This window comes from Dermacentor andersoni, chromosome 1 (assembly GCF_023375885.2).
Source record: "Dermacentor andersoni chromosome 1, qqDerAnde1_hic_scaffold, whole genome shotgun sequence".
NCBI lineage: Eukaryota > Metazoa > Arthropoda > Arachnida > Ixodida > Ixodidae > Dermacentor > Dermacentor andersoni.
In genome coordinates, this window is record NC_092814.1 from 322,099,516 (window position 1) to 322,116,432 (window position 16,917).

Genomic DNA, 16,917 nt, shown 5'->3' on the forward strand with positions numbered 1-16,917 from the left:
AATCAAATTGACACCATTTTCATTGACTTTAGCAAAGCTTTCGACACAGTACTACACTCTAAATTGCTTTTGAAACTCCATAATATTCTAAATAACCCTCACTTAGTGTCTTGGATTTCCAGTTTCCTTTCTTTGCGTTCCCAATTCGTATGCTATGATTCTGCGGATTCTTCTGTAGTCGACGTCACCTCAGGAGTCCCACAGGGATCCGTACTTGGCCCTCTACTATTCCTATTGCTTATTAACGACCTCCCAGACCATGTTACTTCAAAAATACGCCTCTATGCAGATGATTGTGTTATGTACAGCCAAGTTGACTCACTCGCTGATCATCAGCGCCTTAAAGATGCCTTTGTTTCATTTTGTGACTGGTGTGATACTTGGCAAATGAGCATAAATTTTGATAAAACTGTGATAATGTCTTTTACTAACAGACACATACCCGTATGTAATGATTATATATGCGACGGTGTAGCACTAACACGAGTGTTTCAACACAAATATTTAGGCGTCATTTTTACACCTACCTTGTCTTGGTCTAAACATATAGATTACATTTGTAGTAAAGCGTTAAAGAAACTTGGTTACATCCGCCGGACGTTGTCTACTGCTCCGTGGGACACTAAATTAGTAGCATACAAAACACTGCAGTGATTCGCCCAATTTTAGAATATGCTTCTTCCGTATGGACCCCATATAAACAATGTGAAATCAATTGTATTGAGTCGGTCCAGAGGAAGGCCATTCGTTTCGTTTGCCGTCGCTTCGACCAAGACTTTTAACCGTCAGCTGGTCTTGCGGAATTAAACCTCCAGTTTCTTTCTAGACGGCGGCACATGGAATCTCTGAAGATTTTCTATTCTTATAAAAATTCTCTTTGTCACCTATCAGATCCCTCCCTTTTAATGGCTGCTTGCCCGACTTTAACTAGAGCTTATCATTCCTCTAATATCAGACCACTCCATCCACGCACTAACACTTCCAAACACAGTTTTTTTTCTCCGCATGATAGAACAGTGGGATTTGTTACCTGCCGAAGTTCGTTTGTTACCCATTTCTCAATTTTTAAATGCTATTGCTGATGTATAGTTCCCTCACATTTTTTTATATTTCTATGTTCTTGTTTCGGCATATCATATTCAGTTTTCCTCGCATGTACACCCACTCCTGCCATAGCCCTAACGGGCTGCAGTATGTATAAATAAAATTAAAAAAATATATCATCAAGACTTAGCGAAAGGCATACTAGGAAGTTTCTGTATTATTTATGCCCTAAACTTATGCACTAATGTCCCTTCATTGTGAACGTCAAGCACTTAACACTTCTAAAGAAACATGGAGCCGAATACCCGCCGTGGTGGTGCAGTGGTTTTGGCGTTAGCCTGCTATGCCTGAGCGCGTGGGATCAAATCCCGGCACGGCGGCCGCATTTCGAGGGGGCCGAAATGTAATAACGCCGGTGTACCATGCTTTGGGTGCACGTTAAGAACCCCAGGTGGTTAACATTCATCCGCAGTCCCCCATTACGGCGTGCCTCATAAGCATGTAGGGGTTTCGGCCCGTAAAACCTAGGAATTTATTTTAATGGAGCCGATTAGCACGCTACATATAAATCCTCCCCCCCTCCCCCAAATTTAAGAAGACATGACATGCAGTATTAACGTAGCTATGTCAAAACGTACCATAACCCATGTAGTACCCATTATTTCAACGTTGTTTGAACGACTGCAGCATAAGAGTTTACCATAGTATTTTTTTTATCAGAGTTTATGCAGACACAAAGAATAAAGCGAGCAATGAAAACAGACTTAAGATTTTACCTGTCGATGCACCACCCTCCCAATATCCAGCAGTTAACCATTATTGACTGTCCTCCCCCAGTAACGTCCATGTCTCAAGCTAGGTTTGCTTACTTCCGTTTTAAGCTTGCGTGAAGTTAAATGCTGCTTTACACGCACTTCAGGACTAATGTTCGAAAAAGCCTGTAGGCTTGTGGCTATGGTGTTGCGACGTGTGATGGGTGAAGTGGGCGAGACTAAGCTGTTGTTGTTGTTGCTTCAAAACATGGCTCGTACGCACAGGGGGGATTGGCCACACAAGGTCGATTGAAAAGAGCGTCTAACAAAATACGAAAGGGGGTGAAGGCAACATTCAAAACCAACCATAAGGCAACTAAATGCTAATAGAAATTTCTGGAGGGCCTGTACATAAATTTAAAATAAAATGAAAGTAAAGTGTCCCACTGTCGGTACCCAAGCAGCGAAAACTTCATGATGCTTTAATGAACCTGTGGACAGCAATAATCATTGACCCATGGCTTGTACCTAATTGACAGATGCCAAAGGACAATATGTTTGGTGTAGTAAGCGCTAATCCAAGTTTACTAGTTGGAAGTAAGAGGAACATTCTGCGGAGGAAGGAGAAGCGGTGGCTAGAAAGAAAGAAATGGTCCATAGTTTCCGGCTCATTGCAAAATGAGCATAGGTTAGCCATGGATAAACCAGCTCTATGAGGGTTAAAATTTAGGTCGGGAACTCTACAACGGAAGTTTATAAGGTCACCTCGCATTGTCGTGAAAGGCATTTGATCGTCTTCCATTGAAAATGTAGATGTCGAAATCATCCGCGCAAAGTATGGATGATTCATAACAATTTAGAAATAAAAGGTGTTTAAATCTAGCCCCTATTATAATAAGGAAATCGGGAAGATGATTTTATACTGGCCAATGTATTGACCACGATGCAAACGAGTCAGCTGATTCATTTAAAAAGAATCTACTATGACCGAGGACCCAGACAAAGCGGGCTTCAGACAAATTATCCGGCGCCAAAGTCGAAAATATACTCACCCGCCGTGGATGCTCAGTGGCCATGGTGTTGGGCTGCTGAGCACGAGGTCGCGGGATTGAATCCAGGCCACGGCGGCCGCATTTCGATGGGGGCGAAATGCGAAAACACCGGTGCACTTAGGTTTAGGTGCACGTTAAGGAACCCCAGGTGGTCGAAATTTCCGGAGCCCTCCACTACGGCGTGCCTCATAATCAGAAAGTGGTTTTGGCACGTAAAACCCCATGATTTAATTTTTTTAAATATAGTCAGTAGGTGTTAGTGATAATTAGAAGTTGAATGTGTACACACCGAAACCGCAACGGTAACAATTATTACTTTAGATTTCTGTACACCGAATTTTCTGATGGCCAGAATTATTGCAGGAAATTCTGCAAGGAATATTGGTGCATAATTATCGGGACGGAGAGCAAAAGACCAGTTAATCTGATTCGAAAAGATGGCAACTCCGGCTTTCTCCAAATTTTGTGTTGCATCCGTAGAAATAACCAACTGAGACGGGAGTTGAATCCAGCGCTATGGCTGTGTGACTGTGACCATCATGAACCCAACTACCCACACTGCACTTAGCGACTCAAATATCGCTATTATCAGCTTTATGAGGGGCGGTGTGGGTCTAAATACAGCCAAGATGCTGAGAAACCTCAATCAGGATGACTGAACAAAAATCAATCTTCTCTGGGTCCGCGCTCACTCGGGAAATCGCGGCAGCGAGAAGGCTCATAGAGTGGCCCGAGGATTAAGAAATCGGATCGCGCTCTCCTTGGAACGGGATCCCCCGATAGGAGAGGTAATGACAATGAACTGGCTCCCCTATATAAAGGGGACAGGAGAATATACCCTATACCACACAGGAGCCTCACGAGGGCGCAGGCCACTGTCTTTCGCCGAATTCAAACTAACACCCTTACCGCTCCTCATCGCTTAGCGATATTCACAAATGGAGAGCTTGACCGAATGTGCAAAACCTGCGATAAAAACACCATAGCAAACCAAAGCCACATTCTGCTCTGTGCCAGCTCCCTTAAAAACGACATGGGAAGCCCTAATACGGTATTCCGAAGAAAATATACCAAAAGCACTCATTGCCTGGGCGGGAAAGGTCGCCGCAAACAAGCGACCATCTACAAAGACTTGAAATTTCTCTTAAAGAAAGTTCTTTCCTCTTACTCCTCTTGCAGAAAGGTATCAACTATTTCAAGTTAAAATGAAGTTTCCAACGATACTTCGCTTTGGTAAGACGCTTGTTTACAAACTATGTCCCGTTTTATCGTCAGGCTTAATTTCGACTCTCGTCCCCACCTTGTCAGCAGTTATTCACGCTGAAAACAGCACTTTATTCTGTGTGAAAGAATAACACACAGGCGCTCATTCCACTGGAAGAGCGAACGTTGCCCAGGATTGAAATTTACATGAGCAACTACCCGTAAACGCACACATTTATTATGTCTGTGGCGGGCAAAAGAATATTGCTGCAAGTGTTACTGTAAGTTCTCCAGCAAACTACAAAGAAAATAAAGGAAAGCGCAGCTTGCAACTCACAAAAGGGAACGCCGCCTGCTCGTTGGGTATATGGCTTTATCCGAAAGCTCCTCTGCTTTTATAGTGTCTAAAAAGCCCAACACAGCTGACATAGTTTCTTTAACATCTCTTTTGACTGCACACACAAAATTAACAAAAAACGAGAGAGGGAGGAATAACGCGGAGCTCTTCGTCTTGCTTTCTGCCTCAACAACTGAAATTGAATGTTCATTACTCTATAGTAGTGTCTTGATGATGACAACGCGGCGCGTTTCGATCTTGTTCGGGATGGCACTAACATGTTCAATTGTGTGTGCACAAGGCACGTCGGACGGTGGAAAACAGGAGGACAGCGATGCCAATGACGGCCAAGATGAATCAAAAGCACTGCCGGCAGAAAATAACGGTGGGGATAGTAAGGGCACGCCAGATTCAGGAGGCGGATCAGAGGATGGCACGGGTGAGAAAGATGACGACAACAAGCCAATGACTCCAGACGAATCCAAGCCGGATGATGGCACAAACAAGCCAATGACTCCAGACGAACCCAAGCCGGATGATGGCACAAACAAGCCAATGACTCCAGACGAACCCAAGCCGGATGATGGCACAAACAAGCCAACGATTCCAGACGAACCCAAGGCGGATGATGACACAAACAAGCCAACGACTCCAGACGAACCCAAGCCGGATGATGGCACAAACAAGCCAACGACTCCAGACGAACCCAAGCCGGATAATGACACAAACAAGCCAATGACTCCAGACGAACCCAAGCCGGATAATGACACAAACAAGCCAATGACTCCAGACGAACCCAAGCCGGATAATGACACAAACAAGCCAATGACTCCAGACGAACCCAAGCCGGATGATGGCACAAACAAGCCGACTCCAGACGAACCCAAAGCGGATGATGACGCAAACAAGCCTACGAAACCAGGCGAAGCCAAGCCGGATGAGGGCGCAAACATGGCAAATAAATCAGCCGATAAGAAGCCGGATGAGGGCGCAAACATGCCAAATAAATCAGCCGATAAGAAGCCGGATGCTGGGCAAGAAAAGACACCTGACAAGTTAGTACAACTTAGAGTTACTGCTCCCAAACGGTTGCCTTAGTTAGAATAATGTTTCCTGAGAAGTGCATTTAGACCCCAGTCGGTCAACCCAAGAATAACTTCGCAGTAAATAGCAGCTTTGTACGTGCTTTTTAAAGTATTTACTGGGTCAAGAAAGTTAGGGTGTGCGATCATTTGAAATTTTGAGTCAGAATGAAAGTCTTTTCTATTCGATTCGCACGCGATTAAAAAATTCCCTATTCGAAATTATCGAATACTCTTTTTTTTTTTTCGTCAGATATGACGGATAACACTTGTGGTCTTGGGCGAGAAATACCGGTGCAAGCGGGCACAGTTCCGAACGAGTGTGATGTAGGAGAGCCGCTCTTGTCACGCAGAGGCACCAGTTCTTGAGTGAATGCACGCTTCAGATAACTTCTGCTCAACAAGTTCGAGTCATTCAATAGGGATGTCTCGCTTTTAGTTAACCTACAAATGTGTTGTCTCGATTCAAGCAAAGTTATTTTGGCGGAAGACTCATAGTGCTACATTCCATTAACAATGTGTTCAAGCCCGCAAATAGATGCCAAGTGCCTCGAGCGGCCAGTCGCGCGGCAATTTCGCGTGCATTATCAGGCTTCTTTCACGCTCTGAAAAAAAAATCGCTTTTACGGAAGCATATTTACCGCCAGCAAACAAGGACGGGAGGGAGACGATACCACAATGCTCAGTGGTGTCGTCTCCCTCCCGTCCTTGTTTGCTGGCGCTAAATATGCTTTCAGTTTACCAACACGCTCAACAAATGGCAATGCTGACTTTTATGGAGCCCGTAGTGCTGAGCAATAGAAAGCTGTCTTGGGAGTTTTTCATGTTTTTTCTCATTGACATTTTCCATATAATTATAATAATCCAGAAGATGATTAATTAATTAAGACTAATTTTGTAATTAGGCAGAATGCAAAAAACATAATCCGAGTATCTCCAATCGACGGCAAACGCCATTAGCTTTGTGCGGTCCAGCTACGTGGCGTTTGCATAACTGTAAGGTTTGACTCAAGTTACGTGAAACACCCTGTATATGCACGAACGCCAACCAAAACACGGTCGCGTCCCGGCATATACTGCTTACTCCGGGAGCTTCGAAATGAACCCGTTGAAGGCTACAAAGCAATTTTGTGCTACTGTCTACTACTGTATAATACGATAGTCAGCGACTGCCTGCGACAAGTGACGACGGGCCTGGATAAAAAAAAAACACCCTAAAAAGTGCCTCCTAAACTACGCGTAAGATTGCGCATTGCACTCCCGTTCATATAGTGCTACCGAGGCTAAAATGAAAAAAGAGTCACGGAGATCCAACTTTCAACGCAAGAACTACAGCGGCGCCAGCGCTTCCAGTTGTGGCGCTCGCTTCCCAATAGTTCATCGCGTTCGGGGACTAGAAAATATCTGCATTCGATTCGATATTCGAAGGTCGTTTATGCTGAGTATTTCGCATTCGATTATGTTTAAAATTTTGCCCAGCCGAACGCCCCTACAAGTATATGTAACACCTGCCGTGGTTGCTCAGTGGCTATGGTGTTGAGCTGCTGAGCACGAGGTCGCGGGATCGAATCCCGGCCACGGCGGCCGCATTCCGATGGGGGCGATATGCGAAAACGCCCGTGCACTTAGATTTAGGTGCACGTTAAGAACCCCAGGTGGTCGAAATTTCTGGAGTCCTCCACTACGGCGTGCCTCATAATCAGAAAGTGGTTTTGGCACGTTAAATCCCATAATTTCAAGTATATGTAACGCTAAATTGGTCCAGGGTGTAACATCACCCATCTCTAGAACAACGTTCGAGGTGGTCTTTGACTGAGGCATTTCTACGGGGATGGCCTCTCCTTATTAGAATGTAGGTGAAATAGAGAAGTGCTCTTATCAGGCAGCCTCTGAACCAATTTCAGTAGCCTCTTCTATGTGAAAGTAAAATTTTATTGATGAAATCATATTTTTGACTAAGGCTTGTAATTTATTTTACAAGAACTTAGGAAAATTGGGAAATGTCAAGAAAAAAAATCCCGACGGAACCCATGTCACGGCGAATCTCAACGTTAACGCGATTAGCAATAAAGCAATGTAGCCACCCACCTGATAGTCACCGCCGAACTTGTCATGTATGAGGCGTTTACTGCAGCTGGAATCCGCTCTCGCACTTCGCTCTGTACACGTTGCGCCATCCAGTGGCGCCACTGAGAGGTCCGCGCCCCGCCTCCAAGATGCGATAAGTAGAGCGCATGACTCCAGGGCCAGAGTCATGCTCACTGGTCTGTCCATTTTTTTATTCAAGTATTTCTTTACTACTTTTTTCTTTACCACCGCAGTCTTCTCTCCTCCTTTGGAGAGTCTAAAGACATTATGACAGTACAGATCTTTTTTCCTCTGCGCATCTTTCTCTCTCTCTACGAAGTTCAACGTTCGATGTAAACCTGTCTGGTGGGAGCGAAACATTGCAAAAGGTGAAAAATGGACCCTGCGCTCACCACAATAAAACCACAGTTTTGAGCGCTGACAGTTGTGAACAAGGCGCCCGTGCGAAGGCCAAAACGTGCTGTAGTTTCGTTAAAAGCTTCAGTCGTATTATGGTCGGCGCGGCGGCCATGTTTTACACCTTTAGAATCTCTCTCTCTCTTTCTTTATGTATTTTTATCACTGTAGTCTTCTTATCGCTACTACCTAGAAATTATCTTTGCACATTAGCTCACGCATATTAAATCGGATCTTTTTTGTTGTTACTGCTGTTGTTTTCAAACAGATAACTGATTGTGTCGTCCACCGCTGGAAACGCGCGACTTATTTAGACTTTTTGAAGCATCCGTGGTGTCTCCACTGTCCACGCGATCTTGTGAAGCTCTTTGCGTCATTTTTGACTAAACGGTACTATTGTTCGTCCCGGAAGCGACGCGTAATAGGTTGTCCCGCCGGTTGTCCCACCATTGTCCAGAGGGACGGCGCTGACGTACGCTCCCTGAATCTGGCGGTTGTCCTTCAACTTTCTTGAGATAGGCAAACAGTCCAAGAAGTTCTTCCGTGATGCTCGGTTCCACGTCCTAAAGTCTGCGAAATTCACTCGTGAGGTTGAGCCGCAGTTTCTGGTTCACAGCAAGCGTCAGTAAGAAACTAACTGAAAACGCAGGCGTCATCCAGCAAGCGACACACATTGTCACCTTTCTCCACCAGGCCTACTATCCCCGTTTTAACAGCAAAGCTCATCAAAGTAACATATCAGCGCTAAAAAGACCATCATAAATTTTGGATACGAAAGAACATATTCTCACTGAATATGGCAAAGCAAAAGAAAGGAATTCGAAATCTTGCGTCATAAATGAAAACAGACAAACGGAATCAGAATTGTTGACGCTGATTCAGGGGTCATCGACTTAAGCCATCAGCAATAACGTTACGATTCCCCTTTTGCCAACGTACGCAGAACAATTATTGCTGCAAGTTGACTGTCCGGAGGAGAAAGTGGCCATTTTTTTAAGCCGTTGTGTGTGTCCATTTGAGAGGGCAGTAATCCGTCTCGGCGGTGAATCTCGATCCCGGAAGCATGACAGCTTCTGAATAACCCCCACAAGGCACGTGCAGTCTTTTAAGGCGAAGCCTTTTGTGGTTCACCCCCCCCCCCCCCCCCCCCCCGTTGGTCTGGAAAGTGTGTCGTGCGCGTGCGACTGCTCGCGCGTTCGTCGTCTTCTTCCACAGCTGGCTCCGATGCCGCTCATCGTGCCAAAAAAAGGCAAACTAAGATAGAGTTAATTCAGGCACTTCGACCCACGACATTCGGTGGGAGTGGAACCCTCGAGATTACCGTAAAATCTCGAGAGATAGCCCACATAAAATCGAAAGAATATAGTGAAAAATATAAGATCGGCTAACTTTCGGTGGGGAGGGGGGGTAAATTTGATGTGGGAAACTTTCAATAAAGCCGGGAGCTTAGTCATGGGTGGGTTATCTTTCGGGGGTGGGGCATCTCTCGGGATATTACGTTATGTGGAAGTCGAATCCGCGGCCTCTTGTGTTAATTCGGGTGAAGTTAATTAAGACATGGTTAATTAAGGTAGCGTCAATAAATGCACTCGTGAACCCACGAAGTTTGGTGGGAGAAAATAATAAGAAGTAACAAGGCATTCGAATGAGAATATCAAGTAACATAATGAATGTCACTTCAGGGCTCAGGCTTTCGCCTTCACCCTCTTTCACGTATGCTAAAGTGACTGTCAATTTTTTCGGTAGCGCTGTGAGCCTGTTTGCGCTTACTCAGCTCACGAGCTGCATAAATAAAGAAGTGCGTGCTCCCCATCTCCATCCTTTGTTCGACACAGTGCAACGAACATGCCTCGCTCGCTAGCATCCCGAACTTTTTATTTAGTGCAGCCTGGTGATCTTGGTACAGGTGCGCTTCTTAATGCGCTCGTCAGGGCTCTAAAGGCATTCTTTTTTTTATGGGAGAGCATCAAATGGCTCATTGAGCAAGAAAGCCGGCGTCTGTCGCCTGGACAAGCGAAAAACGGCACCTAAATTTCCTGTGGCTGCGGCGCCATATCGGGAGAGCGCCTCAATGGAGAAGAGCGGGCGAAAGGGAACACCTGCTGCCCGATAGCGCACCAGGTGTCACGTGAGGGGTGAGGTCATCGCCGCGACTCCACATCGCGGTCGCTCTCGCTCTCGGAAGCATGTGTTATCCGCTCGTTCCTTGTCCGCTCGTTCCGTTTCTCGTTCCTTGTCCGTTCTAACTGCGCCTCGGTAAGGCTAAGTCAAAAATTGGAGGACGCTTAAGCTTCGCCTTCAAGAGTGGAACACGATAGCGTTATCGCACCCCTTCGCACCGGCTACTCAAACGCGCTACGCCAACCAAACGTCGCGATCGGCACAGATAGCCGGGCCCCGACACGCCATGAAGGCGGACGCGATCATGGGGCGAGTGGCGCGCCACGTGTCGGGGCAGCGCCGTACATTGCGAGGAGGGGGTCTTCTGTGTTTGCCGCAAGATGGCTCTGGTTGTGCGCAGAGTGCAGAAGAAATGTAGCGGAAACGTACTTTGCTACTCGTGAAACTGCGACTTCTGTAGGTTACATGGTCATAATTACCGATATACACCGCAGTATAACTTTCTACGGCACGTTTCTAAGGGAACACCGCATTCACTAGACGCAATTTTGTCCTGTTTTGAAGGAACGAACTCGTGGCTGAGTGGTAGCGTCTCCGTCTCACACTCCGGAGACCCTGGTTCGATCCCACCCGCCCATCTTGCAAGATGTTTTTTTTTATTTATGAAGTGGCTTCTGGGATTTATCGCTCACGGCCAACGCCGAGGACACCGGCTTTTCTGCGACACGAGCTCCTTAACGCTGTCGCGTTAGAACGCGCCAAGACAACGCCTCCCAGTTCGCACGTCTGTACACTCTTTGTGGTGTCATGTTACTTGGATCGAAATTTCCATTGCGAAGCCTGGCATGACCAAGGCTGTGAAGTCAAAATCACCGTAGCTTAGTCCGGAGCGCCCTCATTAGATTCTATATCGCAGGCGGGCAAGGTAGCATGACGTCACAGATCGAAGTGCATCGGCCTTATGCTATCTAGGAGGTGTTGGCCAAGCGTCTTAACGCGCTCGCTTGCCCGCGAGGAGTTCATAGCCTGAAAGATCGCTCAGCGTCGTTCAATTGGATATTAATGCTTTCGCATTCAAAACTCCTCAGAAGTGCTTAGGGGTCCTCCGATTTTTTATTCTTCTAGTCACAGATGGTCACTTCACCCTGTTCCACCTGCCATTTTGGTGATTTACGCATTACACGTTTCGAGTACGCGATAGGGCTGCGTAGTGATTATTACTAGCTTAATTGACGCTTTCGACTGCCCACTGGCTTGCCAACACGCTGAAATATGCAGCATGTCCTGACAAATGATTCTGCGTTGCGCAAGCAACCTGGTACATGAGTGATATAGGCGGCTTTACTTTCCTTAACACCTAGGTGCTAGGACGCCGTAAGGGCATCTGTGTCAACCAGTGTTTGGTGTCTTGTGACACCAGGGATCTGAGCACATGCGGGTTGGATCCCCCCTCGTTTAACCGTGCGTGGCTTAACCATGTCTGGGAAAAGGGGAATGCTGGAGGTTGGAGCCAATCCCGACTGTTAGGACCTTCAGGCCCCTCGGCGGTGGCAACACACAGCTTTAGGCTCCACTTCACGTAGACGGCGCCCCTGAACTGACCTACGCGGCGGAATGCATAAGTTGACTTTTTTGCCTCTTTCTCCAACCTTCGTCTTTATCTCTGACTTTCAATCTTCCCTTTCTTCTTCGCACTTCCTTTTACGTCCGACCTTCCAGGCAGCAAGAGTTAACCTGGTGTAGTCAGTCGAACCTTGGATATATTAGGCAATAGGAGCTATTTACAACAGCGTCCACGATTCTTTCTACTCTCGTAGCGTCTCCCTGTTGTACTCGGTGGCAGGCCGCTGTCATAACTGCCAAAATAAATTCAATTCTTGAGACTTTGAGCTCTTTCCCGAACTGCCTGATCGTCCTTTTTGGAAAAGAGGGCGCAGCGATGACTTATTTTTTCATCCAGCCCAAAGAGATCTTTCCAAAGTACCACGCCCTACACTGCGAAAATATTGAAAAGACTGCAAGAATAATATCACCATTTGGTATTGCGGAGTGTCTGACTGAAAGCTACGCCCCGGTTACAAGGTCACGAAAGTTACCAGTGGTGATTTCTTACTCGAATTCAGTGACAAACATCAGTACCAGAAGTTGTCTGAACTTGTTGAACTTGGAAACACTCAAATGATGATAAGCCGGCATCGTTCGCTCAACAGCCTACGTGGTGTCGTATCTGATCAAGATCTTGTAGGCTTGAATGAGTCAGAGCTCCTTGAGGGCTGGAAGGAATACCATCTGACAAATGTAGAGAGGATTAGAATCAAGCGAGATGACAAAGGAATCCCTACTAATACATCATCTTTACTTTCGGCACCAGCACACTACCCTAATACATAGAAACAGGCTATGCGGAAATTCATGTTAGACGCTACATACCCAACCCACGCCGGTGCATGCTTCAAGTGCCAACGATTCGGCCATGTCTCTCACAGCTGCAGAGACCGCCTTACCTGTGCAAAGCGCTTCGCACGGACATCCTGCCGACAACTGCCATGACAGGAACTACTGCGCAAACTGCGACGGTAAGCACCCGGCAATACTACGTCTTGTCCTTGATGGAAGAAGGAAAAGGAGGTCACAATTGTGGGAAAAAAATCGTTTTGTTTTAAATAGGTGCACAAGCGGCTCTCATTTGTGCAGGGAACTTCGCAAGCCGGTGTGTCACCGGATAGGCCATTGCCACAACTGTTCTCGGAGACAGTTCAGACCACGCAGAGTGGACCGGCAGTAGCGTGATCAGCCCCCGAAGCGGAAGCAGCCTGCGCTGCACCGTCACCTAGCAAGAAGAGCGAGCAAGCCTTCGTGCCTGCGAGCTCTGGCTTTTCTGCTCGAAAAGAAAGGCCCAAAACACCTGCGAGCGTCCCTCGCGAGCGGGCATCCAGTGCCTCGGCGGACGCGATGGAAACATCACCTATTGCATCGGTGCTCCAGACGCCGACAGATCGGCGCAGCTCCCTGGAGGGCGCCAAGACAAACCCGATATGACGGGGCCTGAAAAGGGCCCGTTGGGCTAACATAGTTTTCCTTTCTTAATTACACAGCACAAAACACCTTGACTATAGATAAACAAATATTACACTGGAACGTCGGAGGTCTTGTCCACACTGAACCCGCCGTGGTTGGTCAGTGGCTATGGTGCTGAGCTGCGGAGCACGAGATCGCGGGATCGAATTCCGGCCACGGCGTCCGCATTTCGATGGGGGCGAAATGCGAAAACACCCGTGTACTTAGATGTAGCTGCACGCTAAAGAACCCCAGGTGGTCGAAATTCCTGGAGTCCTCCACTGCGGCGTGCCTCATAATCAGAAAGTTGTTTTGGCACGTAAAACCACATAATTTAATTAATGTAATTGTCCACACTGTCGACGTCGTTAAAGAACTCCTACGTGAAGATAATACAGAGTTACGTGCGTTCAAGAAACATCTGACACCTACACACACAATATATTTTTTTTTGCAATGCGCCACCTTCCGAAAAGACCATGACGATGTCAACGCCTCGTCCGGCGGTGTAGCAATCGTTGCAACAAATCTGCACCTTGTTAACATGTAGCCTTCGTTCGCCCCTTGCAATGTCAGTACGAGCAATGATTTTGAGGCCGAAGCCTAAAGTGGCTCGTTGCACGCTGGCCTTGAAAAAACGCGGCGTCCAGTCGAGTGGTGCAAGAAAAAAAAAAGACAACACGTGACCTTCTTCGAGCGAGTGGCGGGAGGAGATGGGAACGCGCGGCGCGCGCAGGCAGAAAAACGGATGTTCCGTCGCTGGCGTCACGTGGTGGCGGCGGCGGTTTGGTCTAAAGCCCCTAGATAATTTGAAAGTACCACCACTCTTTGGGAACTCTGCCGCCGCCGTGCGACCTCCTCGTCCCTAGCGCGTCCCCACTGCGGGAAGCGGTCTTGCGCCCGTTTTTCTGCACGACGATTGGTCTCCCTGTCGGATCTTGCGTTTTGCTTGTGTTTTTTTTTTCGTCCGCGCCATTTTTCTCCTCAGCTCGGCTGGCTCGGCGCCTTAGCTCGGTGTAGCGAACGTTGCACACTGTGTTTCCTGCTCTTTGTGCTAGCGCTATGCCGTGCTATTGCGCATATAACTGCCGCAAGAAGCCTAACGACGGTTATGCAATATTTGTGATACCACAAGGAAAGCTTGCGCAGGAAGCAGTGGCTGCATAACATTGTCCGAAATAACTTTGTTCCGATAAAGAGCAACGTTGTTTGCGAGGTGAGGCGTCTTTCTTATTGCTCGTAATAAAGCATCCCCTATAATGCTTCATTTTTTTTTAATTCTCCCGGCCTGCTCACTAGCGTTATTGCTGCGGCAATTTGTACGTCACATAAAAATGGGGTTGCCTCAGTATGCTTAATATTCCGGTGGGACTTCGTCACCTCTCACGTCGCCAACTCTTGTTATTCAGTCGGAAATGCAGCACTGCAGGTTTTTGCCCACTGTGAAGAATTCTGAGCGATGATACAGCCTCTCGATCGCACTTTCCGTTATTGTTAGAATACGTTGCCTGTTTTACTGGAAATTAAAATAGCGGCTTGTAGAGGAGCTATTATTTTCAGCTTACGTCGATGTGTGCGTCAGTCATACAATCAATGCAGGCCCCGAAAAAATTAGGGGCAAGTATACCCGTAGTATTGCAGGTGATGAGCGCTAAGCTAGTCCACATTGCGTTTTTTTTTTTTAGGTTTTAATGCGAAAGCCTTTAGATCTGTTTCAAGGTCACCTTGTGAACAGAAAATTTCCCGCGAGCCAGGAAGGCCAGAAACGACCCAAACCATGTCCAGCCGTGTATGAGAGAATATTGATTAGCCAAGCTAATTAATCATTCATTAGTGATTTAATTAAGGCAGTAGGGATGGTTAAGGTTAATTAGGGTGCGCATGTATTAAAGTTTATTAAGGTGTATTAGTGTGTACTAAGGTGCATGAACAAGGATTAAGGTGGATGAAGGAAGATTAAGATGAATTAAAGTGGATTAGGGTGTATAAAGGAGGATTACGGTGTATGAACGCTGATTAATGCGTAATTAAGAGAATTAGGGTGCATTAAGGTGAATGAAAGGATTAAGGTTGATTAGGGTGGATTAAGGTGAATGACGGTTGATGGAGAAGTAAGACCGATAAGGGCGGATTTAGGAGGATTAAGGTGGAATAGGGTGGATGAAGGCTGATGGAGGTGGATTAAAGTGAATTACAGTAGGCTTTACAAGGCTTTCGCATTCGCGTCCCTTAGGCGATACCTAAGGACACCTTGGATTCTTGGAATTTGCTTTCAACTGCATTTCCACGCACGCATGAGTGGGCCACGATTATTATTTGGTTTTCTCGTGGATACAGGAAATGTACGGGGGGTGTTCACATGATCGCGCACGCTTGCTGTTGATATCGACATCTAGGCGGAGGCCGGGAATCTTCGCTTTAATAGCGAATGTTTAAAAGCACCTTTCTGCGGGTTTGTTCTCTAGGGAGACTTTTTCTATTGATTTAACAGGAGCCGAAATCATTGCATCAATGCGCTTTGATTACGAAGGAATCAATCGTGATTGTGGTCATGAAGTAGTAATGCAAGAAATACTCTGCAGGCAATAATGTTTGGCACCGCAAGGTATTTCATCGTGTTCCACCGTAATCCACCTTCAACCTCCTTAATCCGCCCTAATCCTCCTTAAGCCACCTTCATTCTCCTCAACACACCTTATTCCTCCTTAATACACCTTAATCCATATGAATGCAATCGCTAATCAATCATTAATTAATTTTGCTAATCAGTAATGATCTCTTATACACGTCTGGGTATGCTTTGGTTCCCTTCCAGCATTCCTTGCGTCACGTGATATCTTGAATACCTCACAACGCGACCTTGAAACCGAGATCTAAGGCTTTGGCTTAATAAGCCACACGCAGAGGGATGTGCCGCAGGCAATACTAGTTCAGACGCACAAAGTAAAGCATCTCATCATGTGGCAGAAAAATTGTCTCCAGTATCGAACTCGCCTCAAAGCTCCTTTTACATCCGTATGCCGCGCTCATACGGCTTTAGGAAAAAACCAACCTCCTCATAAACGTTGTCTTGAACATTATCGATGTGGTTATCAGCATTTCTCAAAATCTTCAACACCACTGGGCCGTGCAACTGACCCAAAATAACGCGCCTCCATTGAATGCTGTGGCCCGTCCGCGGGAGCCAAGGAGAAGGAAAGCGCCGAGGAGGAAAGCATCGAAGAGGAAAGTGCCGCGGGAAGGAGAGTGTCGCTACTTTCAAATTATCAAAGGGTTTTAGTTGTACCGACAGTCGACTCCGAAGCGAGAGAGACGGCGATGGAGGACGCTCGCGCGGGGCCTAGCGGATTGGGCGGTAGGCCTCGAAAGTACGCTACAGCCGGGGATGCTCGCCAAGTGAGAAACGAGGTGCACGTGCGAAGCGGCCATGGCAAGGCGTTAGACCGCGAGTGGGGCTTTCCCCTGCTGAGAGGATGCAACGTAATTGTGTTCGACTTGTGTTACACATTTGGAACACTTGCTGGTGACAAGCATGCTGTACTTTTAGGTAGCTCATTAAGTGCTCGCATGTGTCGTTGAGGAGGTCAACCTAAAGCGCCACACGTGTACTTCATACTGCGGCTTGTTATGACTTGCAAGAAGTCTGACCCTCCGATCGTATAACTTAATGCATTGCCAAGTGTGCAGCAGGCTTTCGCCTTCACATGTTACAAGAGTGTAACATGCTGCCGAATTTTTTCAATAAGTTGCCTATTGTGTGTTGCGTATATACGTATATACCCACA

The 16,917-nt window shown here is 46.8% G+C and overlaps 1 protein-coding gene across 2 annotated transcripts in view; it reads left to right on the plus strand.

The window, feature by feature from the left end:
• Positions 1-4,472: 4,472 nt before the first annotated feature.
• LOC129381329 (uncharacterized) overlaps positions 4,473-16,917 on the plus strand; it is a 50,531-nt gene continuing 38,086 nt past the window's right edge. Inside the window, exon 1 of one of the 2 annotated variants that reach the window (XM_072285501.1) lies at positions 4,473-5,443. In XM_072285501.1, coding sequence (XP_072141602.1) covers positions 4,620-5,443 — 824 coding nt within the window. In that variant the 5' untranslated portion in view covers positions 4,473-4,619. The remainder of the gene's footprint in view (positions 5,444-16,917) is intronic. The other variant, XM_055064074.2, reaches the window with a different exon arrangement.